Source organism: Talpa europaea (assembly GCF_964194135.1).
Source record: "Talpa europaea genome assembly, chromosome: 2".
Classification (NCBI taxonomy): Eukaryota; Metazoa; Chordata; class Mammalia; order Eulipotyphla; family Talpidae; genus Talpa; species Talpa europaea.
The window spans coordinates 21,872,637-21,897,269 of record NC_140068.1 but is presented as its reverse complement, the minus strand read 5'-3'; the positions used below and the strand labels follow the sequence as shown (position 1 = coordinate 21,897,269).

Genomic DNA, 24,633 nt, shown 5'->3' with positions numbered 1-24,633 from the left:
AGGGTCTCCTTGGTGGCGCATGGGTTAAAGTCTCAGCGTTATCAAGCTATTGCCAGCCACTGCAGCATGAGTTAGATCCCCTGCCAGGGAGCTAACCCTCATGGTAAGGCAGACCTCTCTTGTCTCCCTGCTCCCCTCAGCAGTGGATTTCAGTAGATTTGCCTGTTTGCTCCCCACTCTGTCTCTGATGAATCTTCTTGCCCCCTCCCACCTCTGGTCTATACCTCGGTTCTTACATGCATAAATAATTAAAAATAAATCCTTAAAATTTTTTTTTGTTGTAAGGTTATCTTTTTTAGTGATTAGTAATATTTCACACATTTAAACAGGTACTAAACCAGATGTATGCATTACCTTTCTTTTTTTTAATTGCAGTATAATACATGTAACACAAAATTTATCACCTTAACTGTTCTTCAGTGTACAATTCCATTCTTAAGTTCATCACATTTCTGTGCTACCATCACCACCATCATCTCTAGAAATCTTTTCATCTTATAAAATGGAAAGCTTTATATACCTTTTTTTTTTTTTTGAGAATTAGAATTAGGAAGAACTTTTTTTTTAAAGTCTTTTTTTTTTTTTAATAGAGGCATGTTTTATTTATTTATTTGTTTGTTTGTTTGTTTGTTTGTTTGTTTGTTTGTTTGTTTATACATGCACTGGGTACAGTCAGAAGCACGGGAGGATGAGAGAATTCACCAGAGCCAGAGCGGGGAGCAGAACAGGCAGAAGGACCGAAGTACACTGCTGAGAGGAGCAGCGGGCGGCAGGAGAGGTCTGCGCGCCATGTGGGACCCTCCTCCAGTGGCCGGGGAGCAGCGGGGGATCTAACCGGTGCTGCAGAGGCCGCGGGCAGCTTCGCAACCCAGCGCTCAACCGCTGCGCCACCGGGGAGGCCCAGCTTTATATACCTTAAACAATAATCCCACTGGCCTCTCCCCACCCCTCTGGCAATCACCATTCTACCTCCTATCTATGATTGTGACAACTCTAGGTACCACACATAAGTACAGTCAATGGCATTTGTCTTTTTTTTGTGATTGGCTCATTTCATTAAACATAATGTGTCAGAACTTTCTTATTTAAGGGTGAATAATATCCCATTGTATATGAAAGATATGAATATTACCTTTTTAAAATAACTCTATCATAAGGCCAAAAGAAGCTTACTAAAAATTTGAGCTGGTTGATACAAGGCAATTTTCCAACAGAGCCCTGGTTAGAGGCTTTAGTGAAAGCTGGGGAGACAGTAGCTAGCTGCTATCCTAAACTAATGCTGAAGTTAGTTGTTTATTTCTGCCCTTGTTTCATCTTCATCAAAATTCTCTAGTACAGAAGGGAACTGGTCTGTGGAATTCCTCATAGTAGTTTCTTTCTTTTTTTTTTTAAGATTTATTTATGCATACAAGAGCTGGGGTGTAGGCCAGAGGATTCACCAGAGACAGAGTGGGGAGCAGAACAAGTGGATTTACTGAAATACACTGTTTGAGGGGAGCAGCGGGTGAGACAGGAGAGGTCTGTTGCTCCACGCGGGCTACCTCCCTGGCCGGGGATCAAACTCATGCTGCAGTGTGGCTATGTATAGTTTCATAGTGCTAAGACTTGACCCCTTGTGCCATCAGGGAGGCCCTCCTCATAGGAGTTTCTTCCAAGGAAGTGAATCACTACCAGGTTCCCACTTATTCAAGGAAACTCTTTAACAATTAGTTTGTCCAGGTACTTTCATTTCTTAAAGGATTTACCTGCTTATTTGACTATTGTGGGACATGTGGCATTTAGTTAACTAGATTATTTCTCTCAAGAGTCACACAAGGGGCAGTGGTTGAGCGCTGGATTGCAAAGCTGCCCGCAGCCTCTGCAGCGCTGGTTCGATGCCCGGCTGCTCCCCGGTCACCAGAGGAGGGTCCCACATGGCGTGCAGACCTCTCCTGCTGCCCGCTGCTCCCCTCAGCAATGTACTTTGGTCCTTCTGCCTGCTCTGCTCCCCGCTCTGGCTCTGGTGAATCCTCTCACCCTCCCATGCTTCTGACTGTACCCAGTGCTTGTATAAATAAATAAATAAATAAATAAATAAATAAATAAATAAATCTTAAAAAAAAAAAAAAAGAGTCACACAAGAAGATGGAAGATCCTCTCTACTATGATCCATTCAAGCCCTTCATTAAACAGCAAATAAAGAACCCATTCTTTGGGTCCATTCCTAACCTGGACAATGAGTGAACATGGGTGAGTGCATGAGTGCATGTGTGTGTTAAAGAGACACAGACACAGACACCTGGGCCCAAGGTGCAGGATGACAACTAAGCTGTTCTCAGTCTGAATTCTACAGGCCAATTTGCTTCCCAATCTCCAGGCTGGAAACCAGATATGTGGGCAAGCACAAATTCAACAAATTATTTCATTTCATTTGCAGATGATTAGGTTTCCCTAGTTGCAGTTTAAGTATGCCTTTAACATGTAATACTTGAGATAGGCTTTGACAATTGCTTTTCATTTCCAGACCTCAATCAAGTCAAGAGTGCTGTCCGCGGCCATGATAGCACAAAGACCAAGTGGCTTATAAAGAATCTCAGAAAACATCAGAAACTGGCAAAGGATTTTAATTTGGTTTTAAATCAGGGATCATTTGATATGCCAAATACAATTGTCAATATATCGCCTATGTAGAACAATAAACACTTATATGCATATTTTAAAATTTAAATAAAATTATGTACAGTACTTCTACATTAACATCATAGGCACTCAAAACTCTTATTTTAATCCCCCACAGCTTGTAAGAGCCTGCTGGGAGTGGTTTAGGGTTGTTTTTGGGTTTTTGTTGTGGTTTTTTTTTTTTTTTTTTGGTATGAAGTTCCATAGATAAGTTAATATAGATAAGTTAATTCAAGAATAACACATATGGTTTAGACTCATTCTTTTGGAAAGTTCGCCTGTAGTTTGTGTTGCACAGCAACTTAATTTGAGAGAGAAGAATCCTAGCAATTGTGAGATCATGTGGAGTGATTTTCATTCAGAGATGCCCTGTACAGTAAAGTACATTCGTGGTTAGGGAATAGTGGGCATTTATTAAACAAACATGTTTAAAATGTTCTGTCTGGAAACCAGAGAAAACCTGAATGCAAGAGTCCACTGATTTCATCAGGCAGCGACCATTCCAGTCTGTACTGTTAACATTTTTCTCAATGACCACTAGATGGCATTTCTCATATAGAATTAGAAAGTATATGACTAAAGCATATTCTGTTGCTAAACTCATCAAAGTAAGTAAAGACCCACTATAAGATTTCATAAGAATAAAGTTCAGCTATGGGAGATGTCTGTGAGTTTTGCTATTTTCCAGTTTTCAATTTTATGCATATAAAACTTTGGGGGAATGCTGTCACACAAAACAAAGCTGATCCTCAGACTATTTCACATTTGTCAATCATCAAAAGAGAACAGAATTCATCAGAATGATTAAAGAGAGGAAAACAGAACATTGGTATAATCTCATTTTTCTGTTTATTTTAGTTGGAGTTTATGGGAAAACACTGGCAAAATATCATACTTACAGCATCTTGAAAACCAAAGAGCACCACTTGCACTTGGCTTATGCCATGGCTGTCGAAGTCCAGCTCCAGCTTCAGCTTAGAGAGTGTGGTGGCTATGATTTTCCGGTCAGTGGATCTCACAAATTCTCTGAGGCTTGCGACAAGGGTTGTGATATGCTCCCATTTTAGTTTAGGTTCTTCAGCTCCCTGTGAATGAAAACAAGCAACCTGTCAGTTGATCTGTGTTGAACAGTCTGCCATTCCCATAGCCCTTAATGAGAAGAACTGGACTTCAAAGTGTCCCCTATAGTTCATATTTGAACTATATGGCTCTTCTTCCCACAAAGAAACATTGGCCAATATCCATAATATAGTCAGATATACACAGCTTTGCCAAAATGGGATCAGCTGAGGCAATATGATTCCTGTTCACAGAAATGTTAACTGGGAACTAAAGAGAGATTCATGCAATTAGCCAAAGGAACTCAATTTTGAAGTCTGGCCAGAGAAAAGAGTCATAAAATAAAGGCAAGAGCACATTAGTTGCAAAGAAGGCAGCAGAAGCAATGAAACTGGGAACAATAATCAGTGGGGTGAGAAGCAGATAGAAAAGGGAGACCGTTAATAAGTGGGCAGGAGTGCTAACACTTGGAACTGGAAGTCACTCCAGTTTCTCTCAGCTAGGCACTATGGCCAGAGACCCTCATGGCTGTGTGTGTTTACCTACAGCATATTTGGGTCACCACCCAGGAAAGACACAATCTTGAATGCCAGATTCCCCAAGGTAAAGTCCCCAATAGCTAAAAATCCCAAAAGCCAAATATCCAGAAGATCACTATCAAGAAAGACTGAAATCGCGAATGTTGAAAGCTTGAAAGGCCCCATCCTCACTGAGGGAAAAAGGTCATCTAAGGGGGGCAGAGAGCCCAGTTGGCCAGTGGCTGCTCTGGTTGTTCAGGGGAAAGGTTTGTTAAATTGTTCCTCAGAAAAGCCCCAAGGAGTTGGGTGGACATGGCGACATCCCAGTGAAAGTGGAGAGTGGAGCGGCCCCTTCTCATGGGTGTTAACATGATGGATGTGGCTGCTCGGTTGCCAGTACCAAAGCATCGCAGGACTTTTCAGCAAACTGCATACAAGATCTGAATAGCAAGCTGCCTCTAAATGTAAGTGCAGTGAGTCCATGTTCTCAGATGTCTCTCTCAGACACCATGCCCTTCTTCAAAAGGTCAAGAAATGTCCCTGAAAGAGTTTGGAGGTATTCCCTTCTCCAGGATTTTCTCTTTGAGATTTTAGTCTCTCAGAATTGTGATCTCTGGGATTTATAACTTTCAGGATTTCTACTTCTGGATTCTGGAGTTCCAGATCATCCTTCCGCATTATGATCAGCACTGTCTACAACCTTTTTCCCCAGTACTTCAACTGCCCTGCACTGTCAGCTCCTAGCAACCAAAGGGGCTGACTTCTGACTCCATCCTTCAAACCATTCCTTATTCACCAAGAAGCAATGAGACTTACAAAGTGATCAATTGGCAATATATTTTACATAAAAAGTAATACAATATTTAAACAAAATAATATTTAAATAAAATACAATATTTAAATTATATTAAATAATATTAAATAAAATACAATATTTAAATTCCCTCTCTCAAATCCCCCCATCTCCCCCGCTTTGAGCAAGGAGTGATACTTCCTTAAAGGAAACATAGTTGGGTTATTTATGTTCATTTTCCTTCAAGAAACAACATCATTTTTATTATGCTCATTTCTGTCATATTGCCCATCTTGTTACTGAATCATTAGCATTAAATTCCTCAACTGAGCTGTGAAAATGATAACTTCTAGGATTCTATTAAAATTAAAGAGCAATGCGCCATCAAGCTCCTTCTCTACTCTCACTTGGGAGCTCCTTCTCATGTTTATGTTTTCATGAGAAAAGAAGATATTGAAAAGCTTAAAAGCTGTCATTAAGGGAGTATTTTAAAATCAAATTGGGAACAATTATAAACTTTGTTTCTTTTTGTACCATGAACTTAATTATACCCAAAGTAAAGCTTCACAGGCAATATCGTAGTAACATGAAAATATGTTCAAAAAGAAAAATGTGAGTTATTCAGTATTTGGAAGCTCATCTTAGAGAAAATTCAGTGACATGTTTGCCAGCAGTTTAAATAGCAAACTTTTTTTTTTTTTGACATTAGCTTTGTTTTCACAACAGAAAAACATGTTGCTTCTGGTTTTTTGATGTGTGTGCCACTGTCTTATAAAGGAACACTGTCTGCTCTGGGAAATGTTTTCTCTCTAGGGTATCTCCTCCACTTACATAATCATTATTTCTGTTCTAACTCCTGTACCCATGTGCACTTGTTGAGGTGCCTTCATAAATGAATATCTCAGGTATCAGTTTAGCCTAATTCCTTGTCAGGAGACAGCACCTGACAGGCCTTTCCTAAGCACAGCTGTCATCATCACAGATTCTTCTGCACAGGTGCTCTGTCTTATTTGTTAGACTTCCTTGAAACGATGAGTGGATTTCAGAAGGAGGTTAAAGACTGAAAACGTTTTTGTGGGTTGGTTTGAGGATCTGATCAAACCTAAGTTTCGGTTTCCTTATAAAGGGTAGGTTTACATGTAAAATCTACCTAGAAAATGTTTGATACAATGAAAAGAATTCTATCTGGTTGCAGGAAAATTAAAGATATTAGATGACTATTGTTTGCCTGCTTGGTAATGGTAGCAACAGCAATAATACAGTTGAGATTTGTGGAACATGTAGGGCAAATGAATTAATCGGGCTTTTTACACTACTAGCTTCTGTGGCTATCACCTGTGGCTTTGATCATATCAATGCAGAAATCATTTGGGAATGTGGGTGTGGGGCACATGTCCCTGATTGTGGACACCTGGAGTGTAGGTGTGCACGCATGTGCAAGTGTGACACCTAAGCCTTAAAGGCCAGGGATATAAGGGCAGCGTCATTCAGGACAGTGGCTACGAGAGGGTGAGCGGTGTGATGCCAGAAGAGACTAGACAATGCGAAAGAGAGGATGTCAGACAGCCCAGGGAAAGAACATAAAGATTCATGGGGGGCTTAGGGGGTTGGCTGCCTACCTGCCTCCCAGCCTGGCTCATGCGCCTCCTTGCATGCCAGCCTCCCTGCCTGGTGTACCTGGTTCCTTGAGAGAGCATTAAAGGCTAAAACATGCACCAAGGGTTCCACGACTCTCCTTTATTCATCTGCCCAAATCAATAGTGAACCTGCCTGTGCCTACTGGCACGAGAAACACTTCTATTATTATTTTGATATTTTGATTGCTCACCATCTTAGTTACACCTTACTGCAAGTCTATGAGGTAGATACTATCATTTCCTCTATTCCATAGATTAGGAAATTCAACCTCAGAGAAGTGAAATAACTTGCTCAAATACATGATGTAACTATAGCTCATATAGAGACAAACTGAAGCTGAGAGCTAGCTCCTAATTATTGTATTCTATTGCCACAGTCAGCTGGAAGAGGCATCAGCAAGCTGGGGTCCCCCGCTTGCTCACCATGATGTCAGGGGGAAGGACTCAGCATCCTCAGTACTATAGTCAGAAGGACCTTTGCTCTCATTTGACAGTTCTGGATTTAGCATGTGATTCTGACCAGCAGTTTCAGGTCCTCACAGGTCACTTCATGCTGGTTCACTCAGGCATGCCCTCTGAAGGTTGCTTTTTAGCTTTTCTTTCATTTTTCCTTTTAGAGAACATTCAAGTATGTGTCAAAACCCAGAAAGTCACAAATGATTGACTTGAATGTATTTTTATATTCAACTCCAAAATTTAAAACTCTTAGCACAGCTAGAGAAGTGAATTCAAACTCTTGCTAGGCTCTGTTGTAAGTGCTGGCAACAATCTGAAACTCTGGCAATGGCCAAGGCAGTCCCTGCCCCAGTGGGCCTATGTTCAAGGGGGAGACAAAGAAAAACTCCCTATAGACAGACATTTTCTGCACTGGACAAGATGATTTTGCAGCTGATCATCAGGTTGAGGAAATCCCTGCATTCTATGTGTTTCTGACCTAAAAAGGGCCATTTCACACCAGTGGCCATGGAGTAGTCTTCCCTCCATGAGGCTAATGGTGATTTTCTTTCCTTCCTCATACCTACCTCTACCCCTTATAAGCACTGGTAACATTCTGACTGCATGGCCTTAGGAAGTTTCTTACCTCTTCTCTGCCTCAGAATCATCTGCAAAATGAGGAAATGAATAGAACTACTGGGATGTCAGAGAAGTCATGATGTATTTTTTCTGTTTTTCCGACATCCCAATATTTACTAAAGTACTACTGTCGGGCCTCCCTGGTGGCACAAGTGGTTAAGCACAGCTCTGTGAAGCTATCCCGCAGCCTCTGCAGCACGAATCCGATCCCCAACCTTCCAGGGAGCAACCCACACGGCATAGGGGACCTCTCCTGCCTCGACCACGGCTCCTCTCCGCAGTGTATTTCAGTCAATCCACCTGTTCTGCTCCCCACTCTGTCTCTGAAGAATCCTCTCACCCCTCGCACCTCTGGCCTGTACCCAAGTTCTTGCATGTATAAATAAAAAAAAAATCTTTAAAAAAAAATAAAGTACTACTGTCATAGAATTAAATGAATTAAGACTCTACCTGGCCCCTAGACAGTGTTTGCTATAATTGCTATTATTAGTACAGCATATTGCATGTTACTGTATGTTATATCTATTTTTATTATCTTTTATTATGTATTTAACTTTATATTTACTAATTATTTAGGTATTTTCTTTTCCCATTTAGAAGCCAGCACCATGAGTGAAGAATTTTTTCAGTTTTGTTCACTGTAGTAACTGAAGCACATAGAAGAGAGCTGGGCATTTAGTACACACCCAACAAATATCTGCAGAATGAATGCATGAACTCCAATTGCTACCCAGTTGCTCCTTCCATCTAAACTTGGTTCCTCTTGCCATCTGAGTCGCGGTCCTTGAATGGCCACAGAGAGTAGAAGGAAAGGCAAGAGACAAAGCTACAGGTTCAAGACAGCTCCAATCACCTCTACCTTTCCTGCCAGCATCCTCAGTGCTCATCCTTCTTCCTAACTCAGCAGCCTGGGAGCATCTCATCCCTGAGCATTTCCTTCCTAGGCCTGAGAGCAGCTGCTTGAGACAACTTTCCATTGGCAGACAAGTCAGAGTTTTCCCAGAATGCATAGATGGGAGCTCATTTAAGTCCTTTCATCCAGAGACTCTATTGGCACACAGCTCCTTGTACGGACTCCAATAAAACTAAGAAGGCCTAGGTGATGGAATCAGCAGAGAGGCTTAGTGAGATTCTTAAATCAGATAGGCGGGATTGCACAGCAGAAGCCAAAGAAGAGAAGCCTTGTTCCCTTTGCATCCCAATAAAAGCCAAGAACAGTAAACTGCTGGACTAAGAGACGAAAACCTCAACTTGACCCCTCCAGCTCCACCCTTTCTGCAGCTGTTTTCCCAGGACAGAAGGGAGAAAGGAAGATAGATACGGTCCACTGTGCTCATGAAGGACAGGTGGTGACCACAGGAGCGGAAGCAGGTAAACCAGTCCTTGATGCCCAGGGAGCTAAAAGAGACTCGGGTGTCATGCTGGGACAAGGCATGTCTGCAGAGAGACATGCCCATTAGAGCCTCTGCTCCAGCCCATGGCTTAGCGCTGGGAAACCTGATGCGGATTTGGGGAAAGGAATGTGTTGTCCCCATCCCAACATTCACATGTTGAAGCCCTGAGCTCCAGTGTGACTGCTTAGGAAACACGGTCTTTAGTAAGAGGCAACGAAGGTTAAATGAGGTCATAAGGGTTCAGCCCTAGTCAATAGGACTAGTGTCTTCAGAAGATGAAGGGCAGCGCAGAGGGAAAAAGGCCGATGAGGAACAGGGAGAGAAGGTCAACTGCAAGCCAAGGAGAGAGGTCTTGGGAGAAATCCATTCTGCTAACACCTTAACCTCAGACTACCAGCTTCTAGAATTATAAGAATTAAATTCCTGTTGTTTAAGCAACGCAGTCTGTGGTTACTGTTATGGCAGCCCTACCAAATGAAAACACCAGAGAACAATAGTTTGACCAGCTTTGTTTTTTCCTAGCACATATGGCCTGCTATCACACTGCATAATTTACTTAGTGTTACTCATCACTGCCTTCCTGAGTATAACCCCACAAACACAGGGGTCTCTGTTGTATTTGTGATGCTTCCCAAATGCTCAGAGGTCCCCAGCACATAGCCTCTTGCTAATGCTGCAGTCAGCTATTCACATGGCTCAATGGGTGTCTATTGATTGAGTGAATAAATGAATAAAGGCTTGAAGGAACGAAGCAATGAAAATGAAAATTTTGCCCTGTCTTAAAAAATAGATTATGGGACTCCCTGGTGGTGCAAGGGGTTAAGCCTCAGCACTATGAAGCTTCATGCAGCCGCTGTAGCACGAGTTCAATCTCCGGCCAGAGAGCTAACCTACATGGCATAGCAGACCTCTCCTGTCTTGCCCGCTGCTCCCTTAGCAGAGTATTTCAATAGATGCGCCTGTTCTGCTGCCCACTCTGTCTCTGATGAATCCTCTCACCCCCCCACACCTCTAGCCTGTACCCCAGTTTTTGTATGCATAAACACATCTTTTAAAAAATTAAAAAATATAGATTATGTACAAAATTGCAGTTTATGTGTTTTTTTTTTCTACTCTAAGGTCAATTTTTTTTGTGTGTGATAATTCCAAGTGGTTATGACACAGTTAAATATGTCAACTCTGGGAAATAAAGTATCCACGAGAGGTTTTACCTGAACCAAAGATTCCATCAAGTTTCTCACGACTTTGTCTTGGTCTTCCGTCAGGATCCTGTGAAGGGTGGCCCGCCTTTCACTGTCTTTTCTCAGCATAAAGAATCCAGAATCTTTTTCTTCAGGGGAAGGGGGGGCGCTGTGATCCTCAAAATTTTCATCTGGGATGCTGTAAGAATTTATTTGACACAAGTCACAATTTCCTTTATAAAATGACACACAATCTACAACAGACCTTGAATAATGTGGGTTTGAACAGATTGGACCCACTTACATAAGGATTTGCTTGTAAACAGACAATAGTGGTAATGGTATTAATAAATACAGTACTATAAATATATTTTCTCTTCCTTGTGATTTTCATAACATGTTAGCTTCATGCTAAGAATACAGTCTACAGTGCATGTAACAAACTATAATAAATATATGTCACTTGACTATGTCATTAGCAAGGCTTCCAGCCAACAGGCTATTAGTAGTAGTTAAGTTTTGGGGAGAGTCAAAAGTTACAGGCAGATTTTCCACTATGCAGGGGTGTCAGCACCCCTACCCACCACATTCAAAAGTCCAATGTACTTTTTTCATCCAGAGTAAGTCAGGTCTTTACCCCAAAAAAAGTGTCCGTATTCCTTTGACATCTTTTTCGCCACAGGATTTTGCTCTTGTCTTGAAAGAGAAGGGGTCCACCTTTAACTCTGTGTCAGGAGAAACTGAGCCATACTCGCTGCTGCTGCTGGTGTCCTCCACAAGGACAGGCACCGGCAAGGAAATGCTCCTCAGATATTCTGCTTGTCGGGAGAGGGGGAAAGACAAAGAGTGCTTTTAAAAAGTACATATACTGAAACATCTACGAAGAGAGAGAAATGCCACATGCTGAATTCCTCATTTCATTGGGTAACAAAGGCAGAGGCTGGTTATGGGATTAGGATTGCTCCTGGACAGGAGGGCAGCCAAGAAAGGGTCTCCCAGCCCTAGAGGAAATCTCTCAGGCTGTGCAACAGTAGAGGGAGGCACGGGCTCCTGCAGACCCTGATTTCTAATCCTTCATTTTTATTGACTCTGGATAGGCCATTTTATGGGTCTCAGTTCCTATTGCTACAAAATAATCAGATTAATAATTTTTAAGTTATGAGGCGTAAGCCCACTGACAGGATTAAAGCAAGTAAAAATGTGTCTCTGGGCCACTGAAAAGTTGATTAAATTGAGAGAAGTGTTTGTTGGATTTGACTGAATGGATTTCATAAGTGGCCCTGACAGAGCAGAGTCAGTGATCAATGACACTAGACACAATCGAGGGTAAGTTGGGGGAATAAAGAGGTTGAGAAGATCTAGAGATATCGTATTTCAAGGCCTGAAGACATGATGGAAAGAATAAAATCTGGAGCCTTAGCCAACAAAGTTAACACTTAGTATCAGAGGACAGATTAGTTTATGATGGACAATGCTAGAGCCTGTTCTATGGGAATTGTCTGGAGAAGGTGAAGCTGAAAAATTCTTAGGAGTATGGGATCCTGAAACCAAGTGGGGATTGGCCTTGTATAGAAAAACAAATGCCTTCCCCATTGTAAGGGTGGGAAGAGGGAGAAAAAGAGTATTAAGGTAGGTAGGTTCATACATTCTTGGTAGAAATATGTTCAAATCTACTCCCTAATTAGCTTCTCAGATGATTAAAGATTCCAAGTTAAATGAGAAAGTATATAACTTGTATTCATTTGGGAGTGTAAGACCAGGTCATAATTCATAATTCTAATTAATAGAAGGCATTGGAGTTCCCTGCACCAAAGAACAATCTTAAGTGGGATTTTAACTGCTAATTAGGTTGCCATATCTGTCTTGCCTTCCCGGGACAGGGAGGGTGGGCAGAGGGAAGTGTTCATCAGTCACAATATCCATGCAATGAAATCCCTTCAGTTGAAGTCTGAACAGTTCAGTCATGCAGGGAGTTGGGGTTTATCATTCTTTCTAGGCCCAAGTTAATGTCTCTGGTCAGGAGGACAGAGCAGGGAGGGTTGGGTCACTGGAGGGATTTCTAAGTGAGGAAGAAGAGAAGGGGCCTTAAGGAAAAGAAAGAACCTTATGACTGGTTTATAATTCCAAACTAGCCTCTGGGCCTAGATGGGCAGAAGCAAGAAGAGCAGACCAAAAACAATAGATAATAACTACCTTAGGAAGGTTGTTGTGCTAAACATCTCACCTACGCAACTATGTTCAATCGTCACCACAACCCCATGAGCAGCCCGTGAACTCTCCAGACACGAGATGCCTGAGGGAAGCCATTTTCAAGGTTACCCAGCTAACAAGTGAACTTGCCTCTAATCCCAATCAATACCCATCCTCTTACTTCTGACTCAATATACATTCTTTTTTTTTTTTTAAGATTTTATTTATTTATACAAGAGCTGGGGTACAGGCCAGATGTGTGGGAGCGTGAGCGAATCCACCAGAGACAGAGCAGGAAGCAGAACAGGCAGAAGGACCGAAATACACTGCTGAGGGGAGCAGCGGGAGAGACAGGAGAGGTCTGCCACGCCATGTGGGTATCTCCCTGGCCAGCCTGGAATTGAACCCATGCTGCAGAGGCTGCGGACAGCTACACAGCACTGCGCTCAACCCACTGCACCACCGGCAAGGCCCTCTATATACATTCTTAAGAGTCTATAATATCTTAAGTGAAGTTAGCCCCTAAAGCCAGAGCCGAATGCAAGACGGCTCTGAGGCCAGAGGGTAAGAGGGCACGTGGGAAATGTGGCTAAGCCCAAGTTCAGCAGATTTATACTTCCATGTGATGCTCATGCTAAGGCACAGGTTCCCTGAGAAGACTTGTGGTCACAACGGTTGGCTTCAATTCTGTCTCCCTCTCCTGCCAAGTGAGTGTAGTTGAGTTCACATAATTTAAATGTGTGTATGATGGGAATTTATTCCTTCAATAAAAACAGCCCATGTGGAAGGGATAAAACCATCATGGATTGAGTTTCTTCCGGGCATGTTGCCAGCCTCTTTCCGTATGTATTTTTTAATTTTCTTCCGAGAACCAAATCTGTGAAGTAGGTATTATTAGCTGCACAGAAAGTCGTATGAAACAAGTAGATGAATGCATGTCACATATTTAGAAAGTGGGTGGGGATCAGAAGCAACGTCTACATAGTTCCTCTTTATGAAATGAGCAATAGGCTGGTCAGAGGGACCGGGAAGCACCCCAAGATCTACCCCATGAAGGCAATGATGCCATCCAGAGTTTACGCTGCCTGTGAAAAAGGAGGGAAGGGAGGGGCTCCCCTCTCCTCAGTGTTTCCCCTAACTTTCAGAATTGAAGAAGAAAAACTGGAGAGATTGTAGCCAAGAAGCTCCAACTACAGGGTCTCTACTCTGGGGTAACTGGCTTTTAAGCAACTCAAAACAAACAAACAACCCCAACCCCTGGCAGATGGAACAACACACATTAAATTCACTATTAACATTAAGCCTCCTGCACTATTTGATTAACTCATCCCACTTAGGAAGATCCCAAACCATGCTCATTTCTTTGATGGTCTCTGAAATACTTTAATTGATCTTCCAGGACAAATTGATCTTTCCTGTTATGACCTGCCAAGGATAACATCAAAGGACAGACAGGCAGCTACTCCTGGAGGACGAACTCTACCAGAGAGAACCAAAGACGACAGGGGAAGGTTGTCTGGTGATGAAATTTTCTGCAATAAATCCATTTAGCAGGTCAGGGGATCCTGCTTAACAAAGCATGGACTCCACTCAAAGTGAAGATTTGAACAACACAGTCACATGTTTCTTTAGGGAAACACAACTTAAGCCTCCCATATGAAAGAGAAAGGCAAGGTATGTCACATAAAACAGCTGAGCCAGGTTTGAAGTTATGCACATCCCAGATACCAGAGGCCCCCATGTGAGAAAGCTGGGGAGGAAGAAGAGAGGCTGCTTGGTGGGAAATCTAGAGCATATCACATGATACACCAAGCTTCAGCTCAATGGTCAAAATAAAAACAAACTCACCATTCGATCCAGCTGAAAGAACTGTGGGAATAAAAGCAAACAGCAATGTAAGCACATGTGGAGTTTATTGTTAAACTCATAAATCAACAGAATGAAGGCTTGAAATGGGATCAATTTCCTTTCCAAATATTCAATCTGCTCATCCTCATCACATGTAAACAACAAATGGATCATTTACTTGTTTTTTCTTTCTGAAATGAATTGTGAAAATTATTCCAAAAGACAGTTTATATATTTACACTGCTGTTTTATTTACAGCAGCAATCTTTTGGGGTTTTTTGGGGGGGTGGAGGGTAATTATAAAGAAAGATATTCTCTAAGACTGGCAGGTATTGTCTAATACCTAAAATTGAAAGAATGTAATTATCTAGATGGCTTAAATGTTTACCAACTCTAACATCACTTGTAGCCCAAAAGTGGTAATTTGCAGTTTCAGTTTAAAAAGCAATGTCTTACCTCTTTTTATACTTTAACCTTTGTATCAGCAATACTAGAATGCTGTCAATGCCAATACACTACCTCCTAATGGAAGGTGATGGAAGACAATTATGTATGAGCTCCTAGCATTTGTGAAACTCATGGTAATACAACTTCCAAATACTGAAACCAAACGCCTGAGAACACTGTGCCAATGTTTCCACCAAATTCCCGTGATATCTATAAACAGACTAGCTTACTTCTTGGAAAAATTTTCCCTATTAAAAGCTTAAGATTTAGTGACTCTGACCTGTTTTCATTCTCTCAGTGCAACCACATACCTGAAAGTTTAGGTTGTGTCTTTTTCTTTTTGCTTGAAACTTTTAAGAACTCATCAATAAGCAAGTCGTTAGCACAAGCTCTCTTGTCAGGATCTGGTTCAAAACATTTCAGTATGAATGCCTTTGCCTCTCCCGACATGGACTCTGGGATCTCCGGGTGGACTTTAAACATTCCCACCTAAGACATAAGCATAATATGACTTCTGAGTGGCCACCTCATTACATGTGCTCCACCTTACATGTTTTGGTCCACAGCACAATGACATCCTTTATCATATACTACAAACTCATGACTTTTCCAAAGTTATATGAGATGTATTTTCTATAGGTTCTGGAATGTTTCCATCAAACTTTCATAATTCTATCAATGTCACAGATAGAATATCTAGCTTAACAAAGAAGATAGTACTATGAGTAATAATCCAGTTTCCAAAGCTTTGGAACACATGAGTATGCAAAAAAGGTTATTTTTAAATGAACTCACTCAGTTGTTCACAGTAGTGATATTCCAGTAACTGTTTGACTTTTTCCATTAATGTATCTCATAGAATTCTCCCAACAACCCAGTGGATTAAATATTTCCCTTGTTATAGCAATGAGGAAAATTAAGGCTCAGAGGGTGAGGTTAAATAGTTATGGAAAGGCAGATCGGGGATTTAACAAATAGCTTTGTAAAGCTATTTTCCCTGCCACAAGTTGTCTTCACTAAAAGAGGTATTTTAAAACACTTTAAAATTAGACAAACAGTATTTTTATCACCATTAAAATTTTCTTCTCATTGCTATCATTCTACATTTTTTTTCAATAATGGTCTCATGCACTTAGTACAGAAAATAGGTAAGGAAATCTTTTTGCTATTATATAGTTTATTTAAATTTATTATTATATACATAATAATATACAATTATTTATAATAATCATCTAGCCATTACTCTGTATCAGACACTGTTCTAAGTGCTTTGCACATGCTATTTAAGGCATTCCTGAAAAAACTTTTATTAAATAAGTACCACCTTTATGCCAATTTTATAGTTGAGGAAACTAAGATACAAGAAGGTTAAGTCATTTGCTCAAAGTCATCAAATGGATTGACCATAATGGGGCCTGAATTAATACTTTATTATTTTTTTTTATAGAGGCATGTTTTATTTATTTATTCATTTGTTTGTTTGTTTGTTTTGTTTATACATGCACTGGGTACAGTCAGAAGCACGGGAGGGTGAGAGAATTCACCAGAGCCAGAGCAGGGAGCAGAGCAGGCAGAAGGACCGAAGTACACTGCTGAGGGGAGCAGCGGGCGGCAGGAGAGGTCTGCGCGCCATGTGGGACCCTCCTCCGGTGGCCGGGGAGCAGCCGGGGATCGAACCAGCGCCGCAGAGGCCGCGGGCGGCTTCGCAACCCAGCGCTCAACCGCTGCGCCACTGGGGAGGCCCAGAATTAATACTTTAGACCAGGGCCAGAGGCCCACATCAAATGCATGTTGTATGACCATCACCACACTAGTGCACAAGAGTGATTGCTCAACATGAAGTCTTAAATATTGTTAAAAATGTAAAATATTTTTTCATATGCCTGTTGGCCATTTGTATTTCCTCTATGGAGAAGTTTCTTTTTAGCTCTTCTGCCCATTTTTTGACTGGATTATTTACTTTGCTTTTGTTGAGTCTCATTAGCTCTTTGCAGATTTTTGTGATCAGTCCTTTATCATTAGTACTGTGTGCAAAAATTTTCTCCCAATTGGTGGGGTGTCTCTGTGTTTTGGTTACTGTCTCTTTTGCTGTACAGCTCTTTAATTTGATGTAGTCCCAGCCGTTTATGTTTGCCTTCACTATCACTGCTTTGGGTGATGTGTCTTTAAAGATTTACTGAGGTGTATGTCATGTTGTGTTTTGCCTATATTTCCATCTATATATTTTATGGTTTCAAGTCTTATGTCTAGTTCTTTAATCCATTTTGAGTTGGTTTTGTGCATGGTATGAGGTAGTAGTCAAGCTTCATTCTTTTGCATGTAGCAATCCAGTTTTCCCAGCACCATTTATTGAACAAAAGATGCAAATCAAAACTACAATGAGATACCATCTTACACCAGTGAGAATGGCACATATTAAAAAAACTAGCAACAACAAACATTGGCGAGGATGTGGAGAAAAAGGAACTCTTCTGCACTGCTGGTGGGAGTGCAAACTGGTCCAACCACTATGGAAAGCTGTGTGGAGATTCCTCAATTTGCTAAAGATGGAGCTTCCATATGATCCAGCAATTCTACTCCTAGGTATTTACCCAAAGGACACAGAAACATTAATTCCAAAGGGCACCTGCACCCCTGTGTTTATAGCAGCACTATTTACAATAGCTAAGCTATGGAAACAACCCAAATACCCAAAAATAGATGACTGGATCAAGAAGATGTGGTATATATACACAATGGAATATTACTCAGCAATCAAAAAAGATAAACGCATGTAATTTGCAGCAACATAGATGGAGCTGGAAGGGATCATGCTCAGCGAACTAAGCCAGAAAGAAAAAGAAAAATACCAGATGGTCTCACTCATAGCAGGAATCTAGAACACCTAAATAAGGGACCAGGAAAAAGACTAATTATAATAAAGTAAAAATCAAAATCAGCAAGCAACTATATACCAGAGACACACTACACAGGGGGGGAGTAGGAACAAAACAAGAGGGGTCAGAATTGTATGGGGACTATAACCAAGATGAAAATGCATACATTGTGCAAAAATGAAAAATGATGTAAAAAATATATAAAGAAATAATAATAAAAATAAGTAAAAATTTAAAAAAATGTAAAATATTGGTCAAGAAAAGAAAGACACCCATTCATGTCAAGAAAGATAATTTTTTTAGTGGTGGCTCTCACTGTTCTTTCATTTTGGTTATCCTACTCATTTCTCTATCAGCAGTATCCCTTTGGATTAAAGCAATCCAGGTTTTGTGCAAAAGCAGAGGGTGTATAACCCCTACAAGAGGCTACTCACTAAGGGAACATGAGCTGGGAACATGGTCAATGGTAGGGTCAGGAATAATAAATCATTATCAAAGTCCTCTGGCATGGAGAACGGCAGATGTGTGAGTTTTACTTGTTGAAAAGCAGGTTCTCATTGTAAACTTTCCTCTGCCTTCTCCATGTGGCATGGGACACTTGCAGGGATGCAGTGGTGGGGTCAGTGCTTTGCCCTGTCCCTGGATTCCAAAGCTGTGTTCCCTGGGTTCCCTGGGGTCTATTTCCATATCAAGTGCCCCTTACTGAAGATGGGGCTGGCTCCTACTCGCCAGAGTTACTACTGGGTAAATTAACAGGCAGGAAGAATAGATCTATAAAAAGGTGATTAATATACTTAAAAATAGCAATTAGGATCCCTTTGAAATAGAGCTTTCAACTATTATCATAGAGAAGTAAAAGAAATATTACTTTGATTTAAAACCAAAATGGATAAAAAAGTTCTTACATCTCCCTTGGTGGCAGAGTTTCAGACTATTTCTGAAAGAACCTAAATCATCTTCCATGCAGTTATTTATATTGCATTGTAAAAAAGTGGTCAAAGGAAGTTACATTGAATCTCACTTTATAGTTGAGAAAACTGAGGTGGTGACTTCATTGGGAGGCACAGACATTGCCTGAGAGCCGTGAATCCTCTTGAACTTAATGTGTAATAAGGTTGCGCTTATTTAGGCTCTTTTCCTTTCACCTACAAAAGTATGACATGTACACAGAGAAAATCCAGTAGCTTTGAAAAGTTGTATCCATTGGTTTCTATGACTATTTAGACCTATGAAATATGACCTTGAACATAGCTGCTTGTGGTTCTCCCAGTTCATAGAAGGGTGGTTTTCCCGTGGCCATCTCGATGATCGTGCAGCCCAAAGACCAAATGTCTGCTGCCTTCCCATAGCCTCTTGGTCCTTTATCTATTATTTCTGGTGCCATATACTGAAGGGTACCTGGAAATAATTCAAACACATTTCCACTTTAAAAAGAAAACAGATGAATATTGACAGTTTGTTTCTCTGCATCAATAAGCCAACTTTAAAGGCAGGATTTAGCTCTTAATGTCTAACATTTTTTAACTTATTTTTTGAGACCCAGTTTTCTCTGCTGTTAATGAAAGTGGAAATAGCAGTTTTTATAATAGGGTTTTATCAGTGACATAAAAGTAGTTTACTAATATTATCTGGTTATGAATAGATATTATGTCATTTCCTAGATGGTGGAATATAATTGAGGCATTGTTACAAACTTCTAAAAATTAGTCATTTGAGAACCACAGAGGATACATCAATACACATTTTCTGTGATTAGTTTTCCAAATACATGGAGACTGTATTAAATAAACTTTTCTAGGAAAAACTTAGATCATTCATCCATTTCCTTAGATCTATGCTTCTCCATTCCTGAATTCAATGCTTAGTTCTCTGACTTTCATTCTTATTTCTTAATCAAGAACGCATGAAGGTTCTGAATGCCATTTTTCAAAATAAAGTAAACAATGTTGGTATACTTTATTCTGTAAATCAAATACACGTGGCTTCTGTGGTATGCCTGAGGTCCACAGAATAACAGGTTTAACAGGTCATGAGTCGTGAGTGCAGACAATCACCAGACAGAATGAACATGAGTAAAGTGAAGAAGGTAAGAGATTTAGAAGGCTGCAAGAAATCAGTGTTGAAGAGTGCAATAGGATGAAAACAGCATTTCTCAGGGAACCAGGAACCCCTGGTTCTAGATCTAGGCTGCAGCTTCTCACTGGCTCAAACAGGAGGCTGGATCTGAACTTCCAATACTCCCTGGAGTGATTTTCCACAGTCCAACAATGAATTGGAATTCAACAGGAGCAGATTACTGCCATGTCCAACACTTCTGAAATGCTCGTACAAATGATTCAATCAGAAACAGAAGCCTATGCAAGATTGAATTACTTCAAATCCTGAGGCACTTGCAAAAAGAGCGACTTCAGTATTTTCTGATTTATAAGCAAAGTGACAGACATCTTTTATGAATACTTTCATGCACAGTTTAAAGGTGAAAACTGCTACACAAAATTCCTCTAAGCTATTCCTATGAAAACCATGATTATAAGCAAGAAATTCGCTGCTATTCATAAGTGTATTATTTTTGTCAAGTATTTTCATCTTGCCAGGTTTCCCCTCCAGACCTCATCATTACATGGCAGTAGCTCATGTTCCCGTTCATGTACAACTGCACACGTCTGCTCTCAGCTAAGTTGGCAACATTATTGGAGGAAAACATTCCACTTGGCAAAGGATGAGGTAACCATGCTCCTCTGATCACCTACCCTCACAGAAAACTGTTAGCATTTCTCTTCCTTATAGCTTACTCCAAAGTGATCATTTTTCTTGATGTAAACAAAATTAAGTGGTATTTCAGAAAATGTGTTGAAGCCTAGCACATTATTTTGTTGTCTTTAAAACAGAGTTGATGAGAAAACTTTAATTATATGAATTACAACTGATCAAAAATACAGTGGATTAAAAAAATTAGACAATTCAAGTAATAGCTTAACAATTAGGCAATGTTTTTATTCATCAGATGATATTTCAAATGAGTGCTATCTGCCAATTGTGTTCAATTATTCCCCATAGAGAAAGTGCAAAAAAAAAAAACACCCCAAAACAGGCTTAGTCATAGCTGCTCCTCTCTTTACTCACAAATAAATGACACATGATATTTTACATAAAGAGATTTACAGAACTGGATAATGAAGATGTAAGTCAATCTGAATATTAGCCCCAGGGAAACAAGTGAGAGTATTTTAACTGTAAAGCTCATATCTTATATATCTTTATTTCAAAGTTTAAAAAAGTTACTTTAAAAAAAAAATCTACTTTAGAATTTCTTTGCCACTGCAACCACCCGAGGAGGTGGTGCATACAGCTTAGTGGCTGAAAACATAAACTCATGATGTCACCCTAGGGAGCACAATAAATGAAAATTATAAGCGTAATAAATAAGTAAATTATATAGCATGTTAGAAAGTGACGGGTGATGACTTAAAAAAAGATACTAAAGAGTATTGAGAGTGCCAGGACACTGCTATGTAAGTGGGGAGGGGTGGTCATAGTGGGCCTCTGAGCGAAGACTTTCAGGAGGCGAAGGGATTATCCATGCAGATAGATGGAAAAGTATGAGCATCAGAAGAAAAGCCATGTGCAAAGGCCCTGAAGCAGGATTCTGCCTGGAGGAGTGAAGAAATGAAGGATGGCCCATGTTTCTGGTACACAGGGAGGAAGAGATGGGAATGAAGTCTAAAAGATACACCCCTCTGCACCAGGTGAAAGACTTGCCCACCACTGTAAGGACTTTGGTGTTTATTTACTCTGACAGAAAGCTACTGAGGGCTCAGTGATTAGGACTTGATTTATGCCTAAAAAGGATCTCTCTGACTGTGATTTTGAGAATAGACAGTAGGGGGCAAAAATGGAAGCAGGGAGAACAGGCTACTGAGGCAATGAAGGGGAGGGGTGAGGAATAGATTCAGTTTTGGAGGCATGTTGAAGGCAGGGCCAAGAGAATTCCTTGATGGATAGGGCTGGAGTGTGGGAAAAGAGAGGAACGATGGATAACTGTAAGTTTGGAAAGGCTATCAGCTGAGATAGGGAACAGTGTGGGTGGAACAAGTTTGGGGAGAAGAGATTTAATTCCACTTGGCATGTTAAGTCTAGTTTGAATTACAGTTCTATTGCATTAGCTTTATGAGCTTGGGCAAGTTGTTTAATCTCTTTAATTTTCCCACCATGAACTGGGATAAAGATATCTAAGAGTTAAGGTTGATGTATGAATGTCAATGCAACAACATGTGTAAAGGACTTAATGCAGTCAGACGTGTGGTAATCATTTCAGAAAGGATGTCCCCTACTGCCTTCCCTGTCACCAAATCAACAAGAGGTGAATCAGAACAATGCCTTTCACTTCAGACCCTGAGAAGTTGGCTCAGCACCTGCAAATTGGCCAGTGCTATGAGGCCTACGGTGGTGGGTAGACCCAGGCCCTGGGGATCACGGTGGCTGACAGAACACAGCATATTGTCACAGATGCCTCTCTTGTGTGAGGCCAGCACAAGGTGTACAGGCAAAGGGCTCAGGGAGGACAGCTTTACCTCATCTTCCTTGGGGATTTTACCAAAAACAAAACAAAACAAAACAAAAAACCCAATGTTTTCAAGATTAGAATATATTAAATTAATATTGTTCAAATTATGTACTTGACATACAATCTGCAGGGATTTCCCCTGCAGAAATTACTGAGTCTTAGTAGCATCTAAAATGTCTCTTGCCAAGTTGAGACAGTATGAAGAAAGAAATGTAAAGGCATTTAAACTTACTAAGAGGTCGAAGCTTATTTTGTTACAAAACCAAAAAACATTCAGAATGTGTTTACTTCTGGGTACCTTCATTGCTGCATGAATGTTCTAAGGAGAAAACTTGCTGAATTTCTCTCTCTCCCCCTCATGGGCTACCAGAACAGATAATTAGCAAGGTGGAGAAAAAGATGGACTTGAGAAGGTCAAAGCAGACAGCAAAGGGTAGATTAAATATCTACCCTTTATCATTTACTAACTGTTGTGACTTAGGTGTGATGTGTGTTGTTTCTCCGTTTCCTTATTGGCAAAATAGGGGTACTGCTACCTCCCTCCCAGGATTCAGAAACAGGGACATCTAGCTGTTTTGCTGTATGTTAGACAAAAGATTACTCATGATCTTTTCTAGTGAAATTATTTTTTTCTGATAATAAATCCAAGAACTTAACACTTTGTGACAACAGGCAGGATGGAGTGATAAAAACATTGAGGGAAAAGCAGGGTTGAAGTTCCAGATGCTCTCCCTATACCTTCTGGGCAGCCATCCATTTCTCTGTGCCTAAGTTTCTTGTTTGCTACTGTTACCTTTTTGGAAATCACTTAGTCTCCACCCTCCCAGGACTTTGCTCTAGAGGCAGCCCAGGCAGCCCAGGGGCTGGATTGCCTAATTTCTCACACAAGCTCTCTCTTCACCCCACTTCTGAGCTGGTGAGTCACTTCCTCTTTCTGAATTGAAATCCTACAGTTATTTATGTTGTGAGTAGAGGAATATACCACAGAGAGTAAACAGATTAGGAAAGAGGGAAATCATAGTCCAAATGGGAAGTGATTAAGGTATGACAAAGAATCACAGAGAGGTTAGACTAAAGAAATGCTAAAAAAAAACAAAGAAAGAAAGAAAGAAAGAAAGAAGTCTTGTCAGGATTATAGTACAAGTGGGAGAAAACAATGACATAAAAAGAAAAACAAGTAGCAAATTGAGAGCTTCAGAAAAAACTTCAGTAGTATTAAGAGAAGGTGCAAGTTATATAAATACAAAATGAGAACAGGCTTAGATCAAAATCTATGTAACATTTTCCAGTAAGCCTCAACAGATACCAACACTCATGTTTGTGAGAACACAGACTACACTTATCTCTCACAGTATGCTCAAATGCACCAATTATTTCTCTAATTACAAAAGATCTGTATCATCATTGCAAAAACATACCCGTAAAAGTTTCAGTACATGGATTTATGCCAGCAAGCCTCTTTGATGTCCCAAAGTCAGAGATCTTGAGGACACCACTGTAGGTATTAATCAACACATTGTCACCCTAGAGAAAACAGGATTTTAATTAAAAATATGTTATCTTTCTCCCAATACTGTTTGTGTTGACTTGCAAGTTCAATAAGAAAATGCATCTTTAGAGCAAACAAGGACACTAATTTCATACTCTTATTTAATAGTTCCTCTCAAAACCCTCTTGATACAATTTTTTTTAAAGATTTATTTATTTATGCATACAAGAACTGGGGTACAGGCCAGAGGTATGGCGTGTGAGAGCATTCAGAGAGACAGAGTGGGGAATAGAACAGGCAGACTGACTGAAATACACTGCTGAGGGGAGCAGCGGGCGAGGCAGGAGAGGTCTGCCACGCTTTGTAGGTATCTCCCTGGCAGGCCAAGGATTGAACTCGTGCTGCGGATTGCTTCATAGTGTGGTGCTTAACCCCTTGTGCCACCAGGGAGACCACCAATTTTTGTTTATAAATTATCAGTTGTTCAGAATTTGCTACTCAGGTCACAAGGTCAAACATGGTTTCTAATTAGAACTTGCTGTGGTTTACAGATAGTAGAGGCTGTGTGTGATATGTATGATAAATGTGAGTATGGTAATCATAAGTTCCCAGTCACTTAACATTCTTTTCTAAGTTGTTTTACTTCTTGTCCTGGAGCATTTAGGGACCAACACAAATAAATGGGCTTTTACAGTGTTTTAGGAGTAGTTAACATTAACTTACTCTTAATAGTCAGTCTTGGTTAGAAATTGGTTACTTCTAAATTTCCTCTTTTTAAAGAAAATCTGAAGTTATTATAGCTCAATCTGCGTACATGTACATGTGATACTGTAACAGGTGGTCCCCAGGCAAGGGGGAAGTTCCAGGTTCCCTGCCCCACCCAAGGGAGGGTGGAGCTGAGCAGG

At 40.5% G+C, this 24,633-nt stretch overlaps 1 protein-coding gene across 1 annotated transcript in view; it reads right to left on the bottom strand.

The window, feature by feature from the left end:
- The window catches only part of MAP3K5 (mitogen-activated protein kinase kinase kinase 5), a gene marked incomplete at both ends in the record, with an annotated part of 210,548 nt that overhangs the window by 17,617 nt on the left and 168,298 nt on the right, over positions 1-24,633 (bottom strand). The window contains 7 exons of the mRNA XM_084228474.1: positions 3,558-3,743; positions 10,345-10,513; positions 10,952-11,129; positions 14,353-14,373; positions 15,111-15,288; positions 18,916-19,073; positions 23,658-23,763. Of these exons, the coding sequence (XP_084084600.1) occupies positions 3,558-3,743; positions 10,345-10,513; positions 10,952-11,129; positions 14,353-14,373; positions 15,111-15,288; positions 18,916-19,073; positions 23,658-23,763 (996 nt within the window). The remainder of the gene's footprint in view (positions 1-3,557; positions 3,744-10,344; positions 10,514-10,951; positions 11,130-14,352; positions 14,374-15,110; positions 15,289-18,915; positions 19,074-23,657; positions 23,764-24,633) is intronic.